Here is a 22,267-nt window from a genome sequence, read left to right as displayed (position 1 = left end):
ATCAAACTGCAAAAGCACCTTGTTATTTCATAAAATTAGAAAAGTCTGAGCTTAGACGGCTGGGAAGGTGGCTCAGTCAGCAAAGGGCTTGCTATGCACTTTATGAAGACCCGAATTTGAGCCCCAGGATCACATTTTAAAAAATCGGGCAGGCATTAAGGAGCGTACTTGTAATCCCAGATAAGTGCGGATCACTAGAGTAAGCACTAGATAAGTGCAGGCCAGCTAGTCCAGCAGAGTGGGCAAGCTTCAGGTAAAGTGAGAGACCCTGTGTCAATAAATAAGGTGGAGAGTATTTGAAGGAGACATCTGAGAGAGACCTCTGACCTCCTCATGTGCATGGGTAACCCCGCCCCCCCCCAGTGTATCTACATACACAGTTATATGTATGAATCCCTGCTTACAGGGATGGAAAAATGACTTCAGATCACTTAGAATCACCCCTACTGATTGGGCATGAGATTAATATTCCATTTGTAGGTTTCGGAAAGAGGATGGCATTCCCAGTTGCTTTTTCTGTCTCCTTCCTACTTACTGACTTGGAAACATATCGTCAGGCCAGACTGTAGGTCAAGGCCGATCTCAGTGTGCTACAGTAGGCTGCCCTCCAGCTTGCCCTTTTCTCATGCTGTGGGCCTCGCCCCACTGACAGTGTCCCCTTCAGTGCCAACCACATTTGCTGGTCTTGTTTGGCTCTATCCTCTCCTCTCCCAGTAGTCTCCTGTTGACTACTAGTCCCTTTCCCCCTTCTGTGATCATTTCCAAGACTGTCCACAAACCCACCCTCCTCCTAAGGACCGCAGTGCTGAACATGACTTCCGGTCCAGGCCCCTCATCCCCAGAGATGAACTGCTTTCCTGGCGTCAGACCCACACCAGGGCCTTGCCAATCCTGCTCCCACTGGACTGCTTTCGGGATCACTAGACTGTGCTTCCGACCTATTTCTTCCTCGAAGCCATGCTGATTGGACCCTTCCAGATTGAGCAATGCAGAATTTACATCCAGGGCAAGACAAGGTCTTGTAATTAAGATGTAGGCAGACAATTTAGGCAAAATGCCGCCATGTCTCTCAGCGTGAGAAAGGAGGTCATGAATGGCATCATCACTGAACGAGCTATGAGTCAGGGATATTGGTCCCCACAGGTCAGTAAACATCAATAAAAGAGGGCCAGGAGGTCAGTTTATCCTTTGAATGAAGGTTTTATTTAGCGTTTACAAAAGAGTTTGACTGCATGCATATCATAGGATGTTGAACTCCCTGTGATGCAAACATGGTCCAGGCCAGCACTTTCCTGAACCATGGGTTAGACAGTGCCTTCAAGACGGGACTTGAGCTAGATAGTGCCTTCTGGGTGGCACTCTTGGTGTCCAGATGGACGGCCAGGGTTCATCCCTCAATACTGTGTGAGCTAATGACTGTAGACCTCCAGATGAGGACTCTGCATGCTAGCACATCTGTGTAACACCTCAAAACACAGACTGGGGCATCAAGCGAAGCACATGTTCATACAATCTGATCAGATCAGAAAGCACGGAATCCTGGAGGGCCTTGAATAATGTACGTATCTAGATTTCCTTGAAGAGTTTCATCAAAGGAAAACAGAACTCCTATGTATTAACCATGGCAAAGTGCAAGGTTTCTCTCCTGCAAGATTATCACATGCTAACAAGGTGTGTCCCAGCTAGAGAAAAACGGCGTGGACATGGAGCTCGCAGACTAGATTCCTGCTACTGATCCACCATGTGCATAGAGCCAATCACTCTGGGAGACTTGTATTACCGCCTGACTGGTTCTTTGTGAGGGACATGGTGTGCGGGGTATTGACATTGGTGGGAGGAAAGTTGTGAGTCCAGGGAAAGTCATTATCAGGCCACAACTGTCTAGGGCAGTGGCTCTCCCCAATTACAGCATAGTCTTTCTTGGGGACACTAGGTGGCGTCACTGAAGGTGCTAATACTTTCTGGATGAAGTGTGGCCAGAGAGCTGGCCTAGGACAAATACTTTGCAATCCTGTTGCTCTGCACTTGGTTAAAGCCTCCAAGTCACTGTTTTCTTAGGGGTTGCTTGCTTCATTTTTCAGACAAGGAAGAAGACAACTAGAGTTTAAACAATGTCTCTAAGGTCATGTCATTTGAGAAGAGCTGAAGCAAAACTGGGCTCAGGCCTGATATCCACCTACCACCGTGCCCTGTCTCTTCAAGCTAGGCTGGAGACATCTGTATCCACTCTTGGGAGAGATCACCTTACACATACATGTCTGGAGCACAGTCTTTTCCAGATGCCAGTTCTATTGTCCCCTGGCTTTGGGCATAGAATCTTATAGTTAACATGGGTTTTCAGAGCTTCAGGGCCCTTTCCTATAGCCCACAAAGCTCACTGATTTTCAGTTTAGCTGAGAACAAACCTCCATTAACTTGCTATTATTAACTGAAGCTTCAAGATCTAGATTCTTGCCAGTCTTGCCACCCATGGTCTGGGCCCTACTTCTCAACTAAGGATGGCAAGGTCCCTGAAGGTCTTCAGTGACTGTGGGGTCTAGGCTTGGTGAGTAGAACCACACAGACTTGATTCCTTGTGGATTTCTATTCTCTGAAGAATAGGGAGCATTGTAGCTGTGCCAAGGACTTGGGTAGTGGGCCTGTATTTGCCAACTGCAACCTGGCAGAGGAATCTTTTGCCCAAAGCCCTTTGCAGAGCCCCATATACAGGGTGGCAACATTGTACAAAACAGAGGTGACCTTGAGAGTCAGTACAGGAGGACAGAAAGAGAAGAATCAGGGGACATTCTAGAAGTAAGCCTTGTTGTCAAGACTCTTCTTCTCAAACTTTTGCTTGAGCTCAGAGACCAGAGAGGACTGAACTGGGCCTCCTAAGTGCTTGTGGTTGGGTAACTGTTGGAGTGGCTGTGAGGCAAGGGATCCAGAGACAGTAGGCACCGTCCGTTGGGCCACTGTACTGGATACCATTTTGGGGGGTGGCGGGAGAGCTGGAGCTCTGGGGGGCACTGTGGTTTCTGCCCTGCTGGTATGGCAGTTCTCACTGGGAGGCTCCTCTTTGAGTATGAATTTGGTAGCAGTCTTGGCCCTCCTGAATTTGAGCCACTCTATGCGAACTTTGTGGGGTGCAGGGCTGGGCCTTCTACGGAGCACACGCCTCACAGGCAGGACCTTGTTGGACTTCTTGTTACGCCAGAAGGTGGCGGTGGAGATGAGGACGGTTATGGCTACAACAATAGTCATGACGCCAGCCAACACACCTACAGCCTTCATGGGGTTGTCCTTGGTCTGTATGAGGAAGGCAGCCATGGAACCTCGGGAGAGCGTCTGAAAGAGAACGTCGTGCCCTATGTTAACTACTTACTCCTCTTCCCTGGAGGACAGCGGCTGTGAGAGCTTCTCTGAGCCTGACAAGTTTAAACATCCCGCCCCAAGGCATCCCTCGGGCAAAACCAAGTGAGAGAGACCTAGACCATTGTAGCCTCCTGCAGACTCCTACCTCCTGCTTCCCTGGAGTCTTCCCTTGGACTAACAAAATAGTGCTTATCTTTGGTCACAGGAAAAACCATAAACCAAAATGAACCAGGAACCTTGTATTTGATGGATTCCTGCCAGACACTAAACTCCACATAATACTTTTGCTTTTACCTTCTAACACAGAAAACATAATGGAGGTTTAGATAGCCTAGAGTTACATCACTAATTAATACTGAAGCTAGAATTTCAATTTGATTCCCTAGCCTCTGGGTTTGATTTCACAGAAAGTCCTTTGCATCTTCGGCACAAGTTGCTCTCGGCCCCCTTCCCCCACCCCCACCCCCCACCACAGCATTGTGCTCACCTCTGTGTCTGTAATGTCGATCTTGAGTAAGGCTGTTGTGCTGAAAGACGGGGAGCCTCGGTCCTTGGCCTGCACCTGTAGGGACCACGAGTAGTCCCCGCTGGGTGTGATGTTGTGGAGAGCCTCCAAGGAGCGGATGGAATTCTTGAGCCAGATCTCTCCCGTGTGAGCATCAATGTCAAACACATTGGCTGGCTCTGCACGGGTGATGGAGTAGTCGACCAAGTTGTTTGGCTCCTCTGCATCCTTGTCCGTAGCCTGGGCAGAGGGGGCGGGAGGATCACTTGGGGAAGATATTCTTTGGCTAAAACAGTATATAAGGATGGGGGGGGGGGAGCTTTCTGAGTTGATGGGAAAAAATTCTAATCCTATTTGGATCAGAACAGAGTTGGGGAAGGACAGTTTATGTGCTACTCTGAGCCTTGGTCTATGTTAGGTCTATGTAGGTGTTATATAACTCCATTCCCAGACTACGTCTATGGGGTGCTTGTTGGGGATGCCTTACTCTACATGCAAAGATGAAAGCTTGGATGCCAAGTGACTGGTCCACGATGGAAGGGGAGTGTCTGGTATTCAGAGCGTGTCTGTCAGGATTCAGAATGCATGTCTTTTCTGCATTACAAAGACAGTGTACTGTGGGAAAAGCTTGCTTTGAAGGTACGCAGGTCAGTGACATAAATTCAGGCAAGCACAGAACTCAAGCCCTCTGAGCCTCGGGTGCTTCATTGGTGATATTTTCCTTCCTAGGCACATTTTCTAGTCGGGGTGGACAGGAAGCTTTGTATAGTGCCATGCAGCCCAGTGCCCTTAGCAGGACACATTTAATCTAACTTCAACGCTTATGGCCCAGTCAGGGTGCTCAGCTGCCTCTGAAACCCACCTCAATTTTCACTGAGGTTCCCAGCACCATCGTCTTCTCCTGGATGCTCTGCACAAACTGAGGGTAGTGGTCATTGACGTCCAGCAGAGTGACAAACACCTCTGCCAGGCTGTACCTCCCGTCCATGTCTTCAGCCTTCACGTAAAAGTTGTACCGCGACGTGCCCTCGGCATCCAGGCTGGCCCAGGGCTGAGTGTAGATAAGCCCCGTTGATGGATGAATCAAGAATCTGCCAGGCACAGAAAACAGAAGCACAGATGCTCATGTACACGTGTACATGCCTGCTCATGTCTACACACACACACACACACACACACACACACACACACACTGCAGCAATAAGATGCATCTAAATGTCTTCAGTGAGATATTGGGCAGCTTCCCCAAGCATCCCACCAGCTCCTGCCCCTTATGATCTGACTCTAGGACTCAGATCCAGTCGTTGACAGGCAGTCCACACTGCTGCCTATTCTCCTTACCACAGTCTGTCACCCTACCCTCACCCTGTCCTGTCCCTGTTCATCTGCCTTCTGAAGTCACTACCTATGCTCCAGGCTATGGCTGCAGCCTTCTTCTTTTTCAGGCACCTCACTAATGGTCCCTTATCTCTACCTCAGGCTCTCCACGGCGTCCTTCCATTCCTCGCCCCTCTCTACCTTGTACCCTGGGATGCTCACATCCCTAACCTGGCTCTTTTCCTTTTACTGGTCCCTCCTGCTTAAGCAGAGGATCCTTGCAAACTGCTTTGTCTGGTGTTTTGGATCTACTTACAGGTCTGACCCGGTCCCGTAGATGGAGTAATGAACTTTGCCCCATGGTCCTGTATCTGGATCCACAGCCTAAAAAAAAAAAAAAAAAAAAAAAAGAAAGCTCCGAATGGCAGCAACACTATGGTGAGACAGGCAGTAAGTAGTTCCTGTAGCTGAAGGCAGCTTGCAATGGAAAGCTGGCAGAGCCTGGGGTGTGTCTAGCTGGGGAGGGAGTTGCCCTGTGTCCTGGTTTTCTTCAGGGAGGTGTCAAATGTCAACAAACCAAAAAGGTTTATGTCTGGAAGATACTTTTTCTTTCATAAACAAGGGGAAGATGGGAACGGGCTGCAGGCCCTGTGCTTGGGGCTTGCACATGTATCACCATTATCATTAGCAGGAAGTGGCCTGGTGTTTGCTTCTACAACACATGGCAAAGGTAAGGAGATACTCCTTAATCAACAGACTGTAAGAGTCTGTGCCTTCTGCCATATCACAAGACCCTTTCCTCATCTGGCCCCGGCTACATAACAGTGAGGGAAGACACAGATTATCATTAGGTGAAGAATCAGAGACACACAGAGGGCAACAACCTTGTTCAAGGTCACAGCTAACAGTTGGGCAGGCGGTGGTAGTGCACATCTTTAATCCCAGCACTCAGGAGCAGAGGCAGGTGGATCTCTCCGAGTTTGAGACCAGCCTAGACTACAGGGCTAGTTTCAGGACAATCAAGGCTCCACAAAGAAACCCTGACTTGAAAAAAATGAAACAAATAAACAGATCACAGATAATGACTGTTGGTCTTATGAACCAGTCCCCAACCTACTGTGACAGCCACCACATTGGAGCCCCCTGGGGCATTCTCTGGGATCCTGGCAATGTAGTAGTGAGAGGTGAACTTGGGGACATTATCATTGGTGTCCAGAAGCTGGATCACAATGTCTGCGGTGGAACTGAACTTCTCTGGGGTATTCACTTCAATGGCCAGGAGCTGGAGAAAGATCGAGAAACACACTTGTCAGGGATAGCAGTGATTCCACTGAGGGCCCAGTGCCACCCATCCCCCCAGAACTAGTCATGTGCTCATCTCTCCATCTTTGCTGTTGTGCTGCGTTTTTTTTTTTTTTTGGAGTCAGGGTCTTACTACAAACTCCAGCGGTAACTGCCAGTCTTTCTTCCTCAGCCTCCCGAGTGCTAAGAACATGGGCGTGTACCATCACACCCAATGTGTACTTCATTCTTACTCTGACTCCTAGTGGGCCATCCCTGCTGCCATCTTCACATTCCCTCATCATCCCTCGCCGGTGAGTCTGCAATGTTAGTGATCCTATCACTCCCGTTGTGCCCGGGTCTGGAATTGCTATTATTGTTGTACTCTTAATGAAGTACCTTTTCATTCATATATTATTCACATGTTAATATATGGCAGGCATTGTTTATATGGATTCATAGTGTTACATAATTATAAATGACATCAAAAAATGTATTTCCTCACTTCTGTTAGGGTTGTTACTGGAAGATGACAAATGTCAGAGGCACATGAGAATCACACAGTTTCTCTTTCTCCATCTATTAACACAGCCAACTATACTGGTAGCGTGCCCTTGACTCCCCAGCCCTTACGTGGTGGTTTAGAAGCTGACAGCTCAGTAAGGATGAGCTATAAGAACTTTGTAGAAGCTGTGGGGGGGGAGGTACCATCCCCACCCCCAACCTACCTCCTATTGTTCACATGCCCACAGGATGGGCAGAAACTCTGGGGAAAAAAAATAGAACCATCCAGGACTGGGATTGACAATGGTCCTCCCACACTGAATCTGGAAGTGGAAGCTAGCCTACTTCCATCCCTATCTTCCCATCTCTGCCCCCATAATTTATGCCCTGACAATGCTGAAGCATGCATTGGCAGCCCATCTATGAGGGTTCTTATTAAACTTGTCCATATCAGGTTTCATGGTCTAAGTTGATGAGGATGACTGACCAGGTCCCTTCCTCAAGAGAGCAACCAGATCATATTACAGATGGTTGTGAGCCACCATGTGGTTGCTGGGAATTGAACTCAGAACCTTTAGAAGAGCAGGCAGTGCTCTTAACCGCTGAGCCATCTCTCCAGTCCTAGAGCAGTGCAATGCCATCACCTACCTTAAAGGTTAACAACTTAGACTTTTCAAAGTCAATGGCGGCTGAGTTCTCTACTATGATGGTAACTTGGGCTTCATTCAGTACTGTCTGTGGCACCACTCGGAAGATGCCTCCAGGTCCCACCAGCCGTAGGTTGAATTTGGCATTAGCTCCCTGGGCAACAGAATTTAGAGAGAGGAAATAGAAGATAAATAAGAACAGAAATATATATGTGTGTGCTAGGTGGGGAGTCCTTACATCCCTTTAGCCCTAAGCAGTGAGTACTCTTTCTCTACAAATGGGGAGTTGATTAAGAATCAAAATTAGTTGGTACTGGAGAGATGAATCAGCCATTAAGAGCACTGGCTGCTCTTTCAGAGATCCTGAGTTCAATTCTCAGCAACCACAAGGTATCTCATAACCATCTGCCCGGTACTATGCTGAGCACTGGAGGAGCAAAGACATTTAGTGATGTGCAATTGGAAGGTCAGAGGCAGAGGACCTTTTCTTCACCTGCCTTCTACTTTGTAGCTGATTATTAATGTCTAAGCAAATAGCATGGGATTGGCTACCATCCCTCCGCTACCTCTTAGCTGCACCATCTTGTGTTATTCATTTTGTGACTTCTCTGGACCCTCTCTCTGAAACTGAGCACTGGTACAGACCCAGTCAATTTTAAGGCTATGGCCACGCACCTGGTCAGAGTCGTTGACAGTGATCTTGAGTCCACGGAGGATTTCCCCCTGAGGTGGGTGCTCGTACATGGACAGTTCAAACTTGTTCTGGGGTCCACTTTCTCCATAGAAGGTTGGGGGGTGGTTGTTGAGGTCCACAATCCTGATGGTGACTGGGACCGTGGCCTGAGCACCTGGGCTTCCTGGAGAGTTGACTTCTGTCACCTAGGATGGTAGCAGATGGCTATGGCTGTGTGGCAGGCACACTGCTGCTGGCCCTAGTAATTTTTACTCCTGATGTTCGTACCCTTGTAATTCCTCTCTTAAAGTGTGACCTGACCTGACAACTTGCTTTTGACTGGCGGCATGGTTAAGTTATTAGAGATTATAATCCACTTTTCCTTCAGAGCTTCTCTTTCCCAAGGCTTTCATGAAGCAGGCAGCAATGCTGGAGAGGCTATGGGATAAGGAGTTAACTGTAGGTAACCCATTGGCAACAACCAGCAAGCAACTGAGTTATACCAAAAACCAAGTGAGTCGTAAAGCCAGTCCTTCCCCAGTCAAGCCTCCAAGGGAGATCCCAGCCTTAACTATCTCTGATGGCAGCTACGTGAATGACCTTGAAGTTCAAGATTCAGCCAAGCTGAACCTGGGCTCCTTACTCCTGTATATTGTTTTAGGCCACTAACTTTGGGGTAATTTCTCCTGAAGCATTAGCTAACTAATAATACAGGCTGTAGAGCCAAGACTGAGTGTTCATAGGCACCCCACAAAACTTGTAACAAATATCCCTTTTCCAGGGCCTCCTTCCAGTGTTTCTTCTTTTTTTTTTTTTTCCCCCTTGGTTTTTTAAGACAGGATTTTTCTGTAGTTTTGGAGCCTGGAACTAGCCCTTGTAGACCAGGCTGGCCTCGAACTCACAGAAATATGTCTGCCTCTGCCTCCTGAGTGCTGGGATTAAAGGCGTGCACCATTACCACCAGGCTAAGAATGTTCTACTTTTAAAAAGGTGCTCTAGATCAGTGATTCTCCACCTTCCCAGTGCTACAGCCCTTTCTTACAGCTCCCCATGTTGTGGTGACTCTCATCCCACTCCGCCCCAAGCACAAAATTATTTTCATTTCTACTCTAGAACTGCAATTTTGCTCCTGTTACGAACTGTAACATAAACATCCGTGTTTTCTGATGGCCTTTGGGGTCGTGACCTACAAGGTGAGAACCGCTGCCCTAAAATGACCCTCCCAGACCCCATTCCACACCTCTCTGTAGGCCTTCTCCTTCCCAGAAGCCTCTGCCCGCTGTCTCTCTTTCCTATCCCACTCAATTCTCACCCATCCTCATTTGGAGTTTTCGCAGAAACTTCCACACTGCAGCTGGCACTACCATCTCAGCGTCAGAGGCTCAGCTCCCTTGGTTCTGTGAGTCAGTCCTTGGCAGGTTCCCGCTGACTTCTGCAGCCCCTGCTGTTTCCTCCACCTGCTCCCCACAGCCTCCTCACCCTCAGCCTCAGAAGCTCTGCAGTTGTGGGCGTTGCCCACAGCTCCCTTCCTGTAGCAGCCTTCCTCTGGGGGAATAGCTCATTCCCTCCATGCCTATCTTAGTTTTCTTTCAGTTGCTATCACAGAACACCCTGACTTAACGCATCTTAGGAGAGAAAGGGGTTTGTTTATTCCTGCTCCCCGTTCCAGGTACAGTTAATCACTGCTGGGAAGTTAGAAAAGCGGGGGCTTGAGGCAGCTAGCTGGTCATGCCACACCCACAGTCAAGAGCAAAAGGAATGTATGTGTGCATGCTGCTAGCTCGCTGCTACTTGGAACACTTCTGGCTTTCTCTATTTGTATCGAGTCCAGGGTCAAGCTGGTGATACCCCCTCTGCATTCTCAGGAACTCTGCTTGTGATCTCACGCTTCTCTTTGCAAGCGTTTGCTGCCACCTGATGCAGGTGCTGCTTGGAGTAACCTTTCAGTCCCTCCCTGGACAGAGCCTTTCTCCCCGGACGGAACCCTTGGGTCTTGTCACTTCCGTAGCTCTCCAGGACTGGATAGTGGGTGGGATAAGCCAAGCAAGCGGGGTGTCACCTGGACGTGAAGCTCATACACCTCTCTCCGGAGCTGCGCGGGGCTCTGAAGGACGGAGATGGCTCCAGATGTCTCGTTAACTGCAAAGACTCCATTACTCTCTGTCAGAGAAAAATGTCCTGCAGCTTAGCACAAGGTCACAGGAGGTAGCATAGCATGGGAATCATGCCACATATTCTTTTTTTTTAATTATTATTGATTTTTATTGAGCTCTATATTTTTCTCTGCTCTCCTTCCTGCCTTTTCCCTCCCCCCCTTCAGCCCTCCCCCAAGGTCCCCATGCTCCAAATTTACTCAGGAGTTCTTGTCTTTTTCTACTTCCCATGTAGATTAGCTCTATGTATGTCTCTCTTAGGGTCCTCACTGTTGTCTAAGTTCTCTGGGATTGTGGTTTGTAGGATGGTTTTCTTTGCTTTATGTTTAAAAACCACCTATGATTGAGTACATGTGATAATTGTCTTTCTGTGTCTGGCTTACCTCACTCAAAATAATGTTTTCTAGCTCCATCCATTTTCCTGCAAAATTCAGGATGTCGTTATTTCTTCTTCTGTGTAGTACTCCATTGTGTAACTGTACCACATGGAGAGCTCCTCATAGAATGTAATATTGTCACCTCTCTGTGTCTTGCCAATGAGGAAACTGAGTCTCAGAGGGGCTAAGTAACTTGCCTAAGGTCCCTTAGCCAGTAGAGATCTGGACTTGAACTTTTGTCCCGCTCTCAACATCCATCCCACGTGCCTTTTCTTACACATGAAAGTGTGTGTGTGTGTGTGTGTGTAAGCAAAAAGGGAACAAGAGATAAGAAAGGAGGATGAAGGGGGATGAAAGGGAGGAAGAGGAACCCAGACAGGAACTTGAAGAAGGCCTATGAGATGGAGGGTAAGAAGGAGAGATGAGGAGGGGCGTGGGATGAGTGTACTGTAACTGGGGGCTGGTTTCAGAGGGGGTGGGGAAGGGAAGACACCCGGAAAGGGAGCCCATACACAGGTGATTTCTTGGTGGTCATGGCACGATTTTATTTGAACTGGAAGGCGGCCGTATACCAGCATGTCTCAGGGGAAGGGTGGCACATGGCAGATGTAAGCGCGGCTAGGCTCAGGCTCCAGGCATGCTGGTCTGCTTGGCTCCTGTTCAGTTGTGATAGGGAGAATGTACTAGAGTAATCTAACTTAGATTAAAATCAATAATCAGTAGTTGATACTTAACCGCCCTTCTGAACCTCTGTTTTCTACACACAGGCCTAGTACTTCAGAAAAGCCACAACACCGTTGTATCTAATTTGTTCAATTATCTGTCCCAGTCAATCAGAAAAGGGAAAGATTGAGAACGAAACACAGAAATTCTGAATGTGTATGAAATGTTGCTACTCATGCCATTGGTGGCCATGTCCAGGGCAAAAAGAGTATACGTCTCTCTCAGGATTCTGCGGTGTTCTCTCTCACTGGGTGTCATGACAAGCAAGGATAGAGCAAAGTTGTCATTTGAGGAAACTATCCCCACCTTCTTGTCATCCTGGTCCCATAGGTGAGGAAACCAGGATCCAGTTTCACAGAACCGGAAATGTGTCAGAGAGTAACCCTCACTTACCGTTCAAGAGCCTGTAGAGTATGCGGTTGGGCTTGCCTCGGTCTCCATCGATGGCAACCACGGTCAGCACTTCCGAGCCCTTGGAGAACAGGAGCCGTTGTCTGAGGCTGGGGTGATGAAGGCGTCTCCCCTAACCCAACACTGTGCCCCATCATGGACAGGAGATATACTCCCACTCAGAAAAATAGTTGGGCTTTGGGTGGCACAAGAAGGTGACCTCACTGGAACCTGTGCAGGGCTCTCTGCACCTGGCCTCCCAAGGCTGAAGGGACCACCTGTGTGAATTTTACCACTCCCTAGCCCCAAGAGCAAGGTGTGACTTTCCAGAAACTCTTGACCTCCTAATTAACTTCTAACCAGCCTTCTACTGGGGAGACTGACTAGTGTGTGGTGAATCCAGCCACCCTCAGGGTTGTCCCAGGGAGTCACACAACGGATGCCAGGTAGGCAATGCAGTCAGTCACTCACTGGAAGGGTGTCCTCGTAAACATAGCCATAGTAAGGTGTACCCACGAAAATGGGTGCCGTGTCCTGAACATCTTCCACGTTGATGGTGACTGTGGTGGTGGCTGAGAAGACCACATCAGCCCCTCGAAGCCTGCCGCCACCATCCTGGGGAGGAATGGGGTCAGAGAAGGAAGGTGAAGACAAGCTGGCTTCAAGGTGACAGGCTCCACTTGAATAAATTCCTGCCACCTCCTGGCTGTGAAGCCAGCTGGCCCCTTCCGGTGTCTATTTGTTCTTGGGTCTCTGGAACCCATTCTCATTTTTCCGTGGTATTGGGCATGCCAAAGAAATGACACACGGAACCTTTAAGTCAGGTGTCTGACAGCTTTCTTTGGATATAGAATTAATTAACTCTCCAGGTCCATTAGGTGTGATTAGTGCCAGAGGGGGAGGAGTCAGACCTAAATTCTACCCCTAGCTGGAAACCAAGCCTCTTGCAACTCCCAAGAACCTTCCATATGTCCAGCCTATGCTGGCGGCCGTGGAGTCCCAGGAATACAACTGAGCAGGTAGGGTGGTACCTAGCCTCCCAGCACAGGCTGTAGGGCGGCCTACAGTCAAGCAGTAATCTGAAAGGGGAGTATCCTGCGATCCTGCCATCCTGTGAAAGTAACCAATAGGCCTAATGTGGCAGCTTATTTTCCTTCTCCTTGGGGCAAGAGGTTTGGCTGAGTGCCTGCTGGTTCCCAGCTTCCCACCCTGTGCTTCATAAACTGACAGGAGAAATTTCATAAAGCTTCAGAAATGGGCACTTGAGGACACTGAGTTCAGAGAGGAGATAGCTGGTCACCCAGCAAGGAGGAAAGTAGCATGCGTCATTCTGGCTAGTGAGACAGAGACAATGGAGGTTGTGAGAGGAACACAAATCTCTGTGTCATGGCTTCCTCCTCTATGAAGGGACTAACTTCTAAGTGTCTAGGGTGTCAGATGACACTCCCTAGAAGGAGATGTGGTCCCTCCAGCCTAGTGACACCAGCCTCCCCAGAAAATGTGTTCAGGCAGAAGAGTTTCCAAGCAGCTGCCCCCTATCCCCTTTGCCTGTGTCTCTTGTTCTGGAAAATACCCACTCTTTAATAAAACCTCACTGTGCTCCAACCTAGCAGAGGCTGAAGTTACCACTGGATGTTCCCCCTACATCCTCCTTTGTTACCTTGGCGACCACAGTGATGAAATGAGCCCGTGACTTCTCATAGTCCAGTGTGGCTCCAGCCTGGAGACGCAGCACACCACTGTGGCGGTCCATGGTGAACTTTGAGGAGTGGAGGTTCTGTAAAGTTGGGGAGCAGCTGAACTCAGGGCACAACCAGGCCATGCCAGAAGTTCTCACATTGCCCATTGAAGGAATCACTGACCTTTATCCCAGAAACCCTGGCTTCCAGGCTTAGATTGCAGGTTCCAGTCCCCTGCTGTCTGAACTCGGGGTTTTCCATCAAGGAAACTTTTGTTCAGGTTTTCTATACCCTCATTCAAACCCAGCTCTCCCTCCCAGCAAAAGCTGCTGGCTTGTAGCAGGAAGAAACATTCACAGAGTATTCTGACTTGGTTGAAGCTAGGACTTAAGTCTAATAGCGAAAGAGAGAGATCTGAGGACCCTCAAACCACACCAGGTGAAAATGGCTGTGGTGGTCATAAGTAGTGTCTGATAGGAGATGGTGAGTGACCAGAAACAGGCTCTAAAAACACTTGCCTCTGCTAAGGTCCTCAGAGTCCCCTCCAGTTGGGAAGGTCAGGAAATAGGTTCCAGATACTGCAATCTTAGCTTTACATATGTTTAATCCTCATGATGGTTGAATAAGTAATGTTTCTCATTCCCAGTAGAAGACTTAAGGAACATGTTGGAGGAACATGCCAGTGTATGTTTGTTTGTGGGAGAAGTGTTCACCTCTAGTTCTTATGAGTTCAGAGGATTTCTCTAGAACTAGTAGTTTAAGCCACAATGACATATTGTCTTGAGAATCTGAGATTAGGTGGCCAGATTTGGAAAGAATAGAATGTGCTACAAAAACAGCAGCAATGTGAGGTGGAGAGTGTCTCCTGGGAGACCAAGAGAAGGCAGTGGTCCAGGGCAGAGGCTCCCATCTTTGCCAGTGGAGCATAGAGGGATGACGCGAGGGCTGGGGCACCCTGACTCTCTTCGTTGGCAGAGTACCTGATTTCTTATTCCTTTTGACCGTTTGAGTTCTAAAGGAATTTCTTGCATGCTGTGAGGGTACTAGGTGTCTAGAAATTCTTTAGGGAGAAGGGTGGGGGAAGTAGAGAACTGAGGGTCCCATAATCCTAATGAGAGAGAGGATCTGGCCCAACTCTGAGGAAGTCAAGCTGGGCCAATTTGGGGAAAAGGTCTCCTGTCTCCTTCTGGTCTTCATCCCTGTGGAATACCCTTGAGAACAGAGACACTGGCAGGCACCGGGGGTGGGGAGGTGTCCTCTCCGTCTCAGGGCCCTGGTTGCACCGTGTATGTTCTGTCTTACCTGTAGGAAGTAGGTGACACTCCCTCCAGAGCCGGTGTCCTTGTCCTCTGCGTGGACCTTAAAGATGCTGCTCCCAGCCGGTGTGTTCTGAGGAACCACACCCAGAGAAGGGTCAGTATTGATGACAGGACGGTGGGGGAGGCAGAGGCACGAGGGTCATGGAACAGAGAGGTCGGCAGGGTGACTGGACAGGGGCGAGGAGTGGTGACGATGCACCCAACAAGTGACAGAGAGGAGCTGAGGGAGTGGACACAAGGACAAGGGTGGGAAGGGGGAGAGCGAGAAGAGAGAGGTCGTCTGAAAGGGGAGAGGGAGAAGCAAAATCTAGGCCCCTAAGAGCTAAAAGATTTAAATATAAAATACTAATTGACAAACAAAGACACAGCTCATAAACATGGACATATTCAGGATCACCAGGGAACACATATACACAGTTTACTGCAAGAATGGAGCATCTTCCACCAAGGACTTAGAAGACATGTTTATCGAGAAGTGTGTGTGTGTGTGTGTGTGTGTGTGTGTGTGTGTGTGTGCATGCATTCGCACACATGCCACAGTCATCTGTATGTGGGTCAGAGGACAACTTGCAATTGATTCTTTCCTTCACCTTGTGGGCTTTGGGGATCAAGCGCAGATGGTGAAGCTTATTGGCAAACACCTTTACTCACTAAACTGAGTGGCCCCTTAGCAAACATTAGGATGGAGACAGTTGCTCTCTTGCATCACAGAGCAGAGGGCAAACAAGGTGATCCTTTAGGAAAGTACTTTGGTAATGTAAGAAAGGAGTGATACCTGCTTTATACCTAATTTACAAACAAAGACACAGCTCATAAACACGGACATATTCAGGACCGCCTGGTTCAATTCTCAGCACTCACATAGGGATCACAACCATCTGTAACTCTGCCCTCTTCGGGCACTGCACACATGTGGTACACAGATATACATTCAGGAAAAGCACTTATGTTCATAAAAATAATGAAATTTTAAAGAGTTTATGTGAGCAACTCAGTATAGTAACTTCAATTTTTTTTAACTCTATCTTAAGGATTCTTTTTGTATTAGGAGGCAAATTCAGAGCCCTAAGCATTTCTGGGAAGTCTTCTACCACTGAACTATACCCCTAGTCTGAAGACAAAAGAATCTCAAGTGGAGACAGAGGACCAGAATTCAAAGCCATCCTTTCTATAGAGCGAAGCTGTCAAAACAAAACAAAACAAAACAAAAAACCCAGAACTTTTGGTTTGAGTTACACTCCTGTCTCCCAAATAATACAAATATGGATTGTCACCGCCCTCAGCTTGAATAGAATCAGAATTAAAGGGGGAAGCTCAGCAGTGGAGGCGCACGCCTTTATTCCTAGCACTCAGGAGTCAGAGGCAGGCGGATCTCTGTGAGTCTGAGATCAGCCTGGTCTACAAGAGCTAGTTCCAAGACAGCCAGGGCTGCACAGAGAAACCTGTCTTGAAAAACAAAACAACAAACAACAAAAAGAAAATTAAAAGGGGAAAACATGTCTGTACGGGTGAAAAAACAGCTCAGTGGTTTAGAGCACTTGCTGTTCTTGAGGTGGATCTGGGTGCTGTTTCCAGCACCAACACGGCATCTCACAACCATCTGTAACCCCAGTTTCAGGAGACGTGACCCCTTCTTCTGGCCTGTGTATGCATGTGGCACACACACAGTCACATACAATAAGCAAGTGAATAGTTTTAAAAGTTTTCTTAAAGGTGGATATTTCTTGGGCAATAGAAATGGAAAGCTTAAATATCCAAATATAAGGGGATTCTTGGCTTCCATCAGTGTATGCTGGCTGTTCACTTGATAGAAGCTTTTACGATGATGCTAATGACCTAAGCTTGACAAGGAAGGAACAAAATTCTTATGTTGTAATGAAATGAAGAAACGAAATAAAGAGAGCATATTTTTAGAATCTCAATTACATCAAACAAAAAGAATAAAAACCCTATAACCACACGTAAGAATATTAAAAGGAAATACAGCAAAATTTAGTTAAGTCTCAAAGTAGGGGCATAAGAATGGCTTTAAAATGCATTTAACATTAATACACAGGCATTTTCAGTTATAGTAAAAGCGGCAAGCGGGTGTAGAGAGGAATGGACAGGTTACTCCATGCAGGAATCGGTCAGAGGGTAGCTTTGGGATGAGGCCATGGGCCCAAGTGGGAACTTTGTCGCTGCCTAGGGGTCCCTTGCTCACCTCTGGAACCAGGACAGTGTAGGGCTCCTGGATGAACCTAGGTGCCTCGTCATTGGCATCTGTCACCAGTATCACAACTTTCTCTGCCACCTGAGGAGTGGAAGAGTCAGGAGTTGGGGCAGGAAGACCTTGTTGGGAGATTAAAAAAAGATGTCCCCAACGTCCCCAGCTATATATATTTCTACCTCTCTCTCTCTCTCTCTCTCTCTCTCTCTCTCTCTCTCTCTCTCTCTCTGTTTCTCTCTCTCTCTCCCTCCCTCCCTCCCTCCCTCCCTCCCTCCCCCTCCTTTCCTTTCCATCCTGCTTTTGTTTATTCATGCAACAAATATCTTTAAGCAACCCCTTAATGACAAGTGCATCGTTTCACCCTAGAGACAGAGGAACATTTGATGGAGCTTTTTTTTTTTTAGTGACCGCAGTGGCTTAACTATGGGGAAAAATCAGCCTATAGAGATGCCATTTAGAATGGCAATGTAATATGCACGTCCTGAGACCAATGCCCCAAATATAGAACCACCTGAGGAAGTACGTCTATGACCTCTGCCAGTGTGTCCTCTGTGCTGAGTACAGCAGCCAGAGGCCCTTCAAGGACCCTGAATTGTGGTGGTGGACACCTGGGGACCTCTGGGACCAGAAGTATCAACCCTGCAGCGAGGTTGCCAGAGGGAAGAAGCAGAGGGAAGAAGCATTGAGCCAGGAAGCTGGAATCAATGGGCAGAGCCAAGAGGAGACAGACACAAAAGGAATTCAGAGCACAGAAGGAGAGTCTGGCTGCATGGTTGGCAGGATGGGTGGGGGAGAAGCATTGGGAGAGGCAGATGGCACCTGACAGGGAGAGGCTTTGCAGGGCCACTTGGATTTCATCCTGAGGGAGGTGAGGGCCAGCTGTCAGCACTCTCCCAACTGGAGAGCGGCCAGATCTATGTTTCCCAGTGAAGGTCTTGACAGCACTCTGAATACAGACTGGGGGGTCAGAGAGCGCCTGGGGCCTGTCACAAGCATGTCAACACTGAAGTGGCTGGCAGAAGGTAGAGGCTGTGGGAGTGGAGGAAAAGGGAGGGAGAACACCTGGCACCCTGGGGCCAAGAGCCAGAAGCTGGCAGATGGGGAATGAGTAGACAGGTCTGAGGAGATGCGTGGTGTAGGTGAGACCCGTGAGGAACGAAGCTGAGAGGCCTTGACCTCTGCTTATCCCTTCTCTTCATTCGCCCATGACCTCACTGTGTCCCCGTAGATGTGGGCACTTTGGCCAGGCCTTCACTGTCCCGGTGCCCCGTGCAGGCTGACTCACCAGGTTGAGGCCATCGGAAATGCTGATGATGGCTTCGATCTCATCTTCCTTCTGTGAAGCAAAGGAACTGAGTGACAAACTGGGAGCAGCTTAGATTGGAGGCTGTGCTAAGCTATAGCCCCAGCAGAGAGGGCTGTTTTAGGGAGGTGGGAGCTGAGCAAGGCGGTCGTCGTGGTTTATGAAGCTCCAACCTACCAGGTGTGAGATCTTATTTGGGAGGGCTTTGTGTATCCAGGGTTCTCCTAGATCCAGAGGGTTCCTTGTGTCCCCCAAAAGATGTTGTCCTGCTAGAGAATGGGAGCAACCCTGGTGTGGTGTACCCAAGAGAGGAGGTTTGCCCACTTCTCCTTTCTTCTCCCCTCCCTTTTCTCTCCACACCTACAGTCCAGGATTTGGCAACGGTCCGTGTTCATGGTGTCCCAAGTGTTCCCTAGGGCTTGCTGGGATCTCGAGGAGATTACCAAATATATATATACAGGGCACAGGGTAGTGTGTTGGCAGCAATCTGCCTCCACTACAAAATCCTCATCAGCATGCTGAGTTCTGTCGCTTCCCCCAGCTCCCTCCCTGCCCCCCCTCCCGCTGACCTGTGGTTGGTGGGTTTTGCTGTGAAACCAGAAAGCTCAGTAGCAACACAGCCATGGCTGAGTTATATAGGCAAGTGGAGGGAAAGGAAACTTAAGCTATATCATTCCAGGGTTCAGAAGTACCCAGAATCAGGGCTGTCTCAATCTCAGACTCTCTCTCTCTCTCTCTCTCTCTCTCTCTCTCTCTCTCTCTCTCTCTCTCTCTCTCTCTCTCTCTCTCTCTCTGCCACTTTCTAGCCTAGAGTATGGAAGTCCCTGGGGTTTGAGGGGCTCCTTCAAGACCAGGCTTAAAAACCCACTGGAGGGGGGGGCTCTTTCAGAAACTTCACAGCACAATCTTGATTGTTTGTTAATAAAATATGCTTTAAAGACAAGCAAGCCAGCAGCTGCTGCTGAAGGATCACCACTACCTACCCTGGAAGGATAAAGAAATCTTTGCTGATATGAAGCAGGATGGGGAAGAGCTGCAGTATGGGGATTACCCCCTCCCACACCCCATCTTCCACAGAGAGCAGCACAGAGGTTTCTGAATGCTAAACAAATGGTAACCTCTATTTTCTCCCACACCTCTTTGTACCTCTCTGTCCAGCTCTTCCACCAGGGTGATGTTTCCAAAACTGGGATCGACAGAAAAGACACTTCTGGTGCTGGGGTCGAAGCTGATGTGGTAGGAGACAGGGCCTCCCTCGGGGTCAGTCCCATTTAGGGTGTACACATGAGAACCTGGAAGGAGACAAAAGGAATATCTGGAACCTGGGACCCAACTTTTCCTGAAAGTAGAGGATACTCCGAGCTGGAGATTTCACTGTTAATATTCAGTGCCTTGGGGACTGCTCTCTCCCCAAGGCCTCGCCCCTGCTAGCTGCTTCCTTCTTTCTCTTTATTTTCCAAAGATATCAGACATTATCATCAGCCGCTTTACTGTACTGTAGTACAGCCTGCGGAGGAGGAGGCTAACGGTAGAGACTATTCTTCTACCTGAAATGAATTCTCTCCAAGAAGTTAAAACTGGAGAAGGGGGATCCCTGGAATCAGGAGTCATCTTCCCAAGAGCTAGGGAAACCTTCACAAGGTAAAATACAGGGTGTAACCATTCCTGTCTCCTTCTACCCACCACTCTGCACACCTCTTGGTTGGAAGTTCTTGGGTGGTATTTTTTTTTTTAAATTTTATTGAGCTCTACATTTTTCTCTGCTTTCCTCCCTGCTTCTCCCCTCCCCTTCAACCCTCTCCCAAGGTCCCCATGCTCCCAATTTACTCAGGAGATCTTGACTTTTTCTACTTCTTGGGTGGTTTTTAAGTAGGCTTGCGGAGGTTAATATATTTGCTCAAGGTCACACCCTAAAGAGCAGCAAGCTCCTCACGACTATGCTTCAAAGAGAGTCAGCCCACCCCATCTTTGGGTCCTCTTCCCAGTCTCCAGGAGGGGTCCAGTTTAGTTTACCGTGGCAGCAATGACCTCCTTCCTTGTCATTACCCTGGGGCATTCAGAACACAAACAGAGTACCCATGGGGCAAGGAGTCACAAGTCCTGTCCTTGAATTCTGGAGTTCTTTTCCCTCTGGGGAAACTCACTCTGGAGACATGGGGTGGCTGCGGCCAAGGCTACTTTCTTACCTACAGGAGTGTCTTCTGGGAGGCTGAACAGGGCCATGTTTCCATTAGTGCTGCCCACCCCATTGTCAAAGAAGTGAGGGGCAAAGTTGGCCTGGGCTAGAAAAAGAATGAAGACAGACACCTCAAGAGAGCTTCACACCAGCAAAGTCACCTATCTGGGTCCAGCTAATGAAACAGAGAGATTCTGTCTCCCTGCAGAATTCCTCCCTGGGGTACTTGGTGAGGGTATGCTTGGGCTAGGCTCAAGTGTTTCAGGGACACATTTTACCTAAGGCACATAGAATCAGGGTGAAGGACAATCCCACCCCATCAAAGAGCTTAGAGAGAGGCTCTGTGTGCTGGGCCAAGGTCACACTTTCTGCCTTGTTCAGGGCAGCCAGCAGATCAGTCCCCTAGCCTCCCAGCGCGAGTTTAAAGGAGCCAAAATATCTAGTAGCAGAACCCCAGACTCCGGGGATGCTGGCTTCAAGCCTCTGGAGAAGTGCCCAGGGAGTATCCCATCCCCCTGTCTCCCAGTTGGAAGGCTGTTCTCTTCCCAAGGTCTGCAACTGGACAGTGCAGCCTCAGCACCCCTGTTTCCTCAGGACGCGCCAACCCCCACCCTCCAGGGCCCTCGCCACTCACCCAGGTAAACGTGCAGCAGCCCCAGAACCAGGGCGGCCCGAAGGCCACGCCTCATGTCTCCGCAGACTGGTTGAGAGCCTGGCCACTGCCGGGGTCGGGTGCTGGACCTCGGAGCATGCCCTGGGCGCGGGAGGAGAGCAGAGGCGATGATGTGGGTGACAGTGGCGGTGGCAGCAGCGGCGGCAGGGAGGGTGGTGCGAGAGCGCTAAGCCTATGCCCGCGCTCTGGGATCTGCACAGTTAGATGGCTCAGGTCAGACAACTAATAAGACCAATTAAGGGGACCAACTTGAAGCAGCGGGCGGGAGGGCGGAACAAGACTGCCTCCCTCTTACCACGCCCTCTGTGTCCTAGCAACCCAGGAGCAGCAGGTGCAGAGGTGGAGCTTTGCAGAGGGACTGTGTGCCTGCCTGAGACTACCTTGAGCAAGCCTCAAGAAATTCGGGGTTTCCCGTGGTTTGGTGGGGCTCCGGCTGCGCAGGAATTTTCCTGCTGTATTTAACTTTTTCTGGAGACTTTCAGGAAGGTCAGACCTTTCTGATCAGAGCATTCATGAACATAAAACAGTGAGCAGAAAAACAGCCCAGCCTCTTCCAGGGCAGTGAGGACGGCGGTGGTGAGAGAAAAGAACGGGCAATGAAAAGCAGTACCGCCTTGGCAGTTCAAACAGGTCCCTTTGCTTTGAGTTAGACCAAAAGAGCGAGAGTATGGGGGGGTTCTATCGGAACGGAGTTGGAACGCAGAAAATCCCACGAGTGTTCCTGACTTGGACCCTCCTTCCCCACTAACATTAGAGTGTGAGCAGAGATATCCCCTGTACCCTTCTCCGTGGTGGGATGAGGTGGGATGAGGAGTAAGGCAAAGCTTGAGTGATGGCTTGAAACTAGGTTGCTTTCAAAGCTGCCCACGGAATGCTGTCTGTGTCGGTCGAGAACGGAGACCCTCTGCAAGCTCCCTGGAGCTCTCAGCATATCCAACACCCACCCCTATCCCCCACCCCTCCACCCCCGCTCCAGAGTACTTCAAG

General features: G+C 49.1%; 1 protein-coding gene across 1 annotated transcript; it reads right to left on the bottom strand.

Moving 5' to 3' along the window:
* Window positions 1-1,235: 1,235 nt before the first annotated feature.
* Window positions 1,236-21,427, bottom strand: Cdhr1 (cadherin related family member 1). Its single transcript, XM_050140722.1, has 17 exons — window positions 21,242-21,427; window positions 20,618-20,713; window positions 19,578-19,723; window positions 18,414-18,464; window positions 17,123-17,212; window positions 14,903-14,989; window positions 13,582-13,698; window positions 12,393-12,536; window positions 11,921-12,003; window positions 10,338-10,434; window positions 8,281-8,484; window positions 7,607-7,759; window positions 6,291-6,455; window positions 5,490-5,557; window positions 4,719-4,947; window positions 3,839-4,096; window positions 1,236-3,324 (listed from the first exon to the last, which is right to left on the bottom strand). The coding sequence occupies exons 1-17, from the start codon at window positions 21,294-21,296 to the stop codon at window positions 2,788-2,790; spliced, it is 2,580 nt and encodes an 859-aa protein (XP_049996679.1). The 5' UTR covers window positions 21,297-21,427; the 3' UTR covers window positions 1,236-2,787.
* Between the last annotated feature and the right edge of the window lie 840 nt (window positions 21,428-22,267).

The sequence above is a fragment of the Alexandromys fortis genome, unplaced genomic scaffold (assembly GCF_014885135.2).
Source record: "Alexandromys fortis isolate MF-2015 unplaced genomic scaffold, M_Fortis_MF-2015_v1.1 scaffold_46, whole genome shotgun sequence".
In the NCBI taxonomy this organism is placed as follows: domain Eukaryota; kingdom Metazoa; phylum Chordata; class Mammalia; order Rodentia; family Cricetidae; genus Alexandromys; species Alexandromys fortis.
This window is presented reverse-complemented; position numbering and strand designations above follow the sequence as displayed.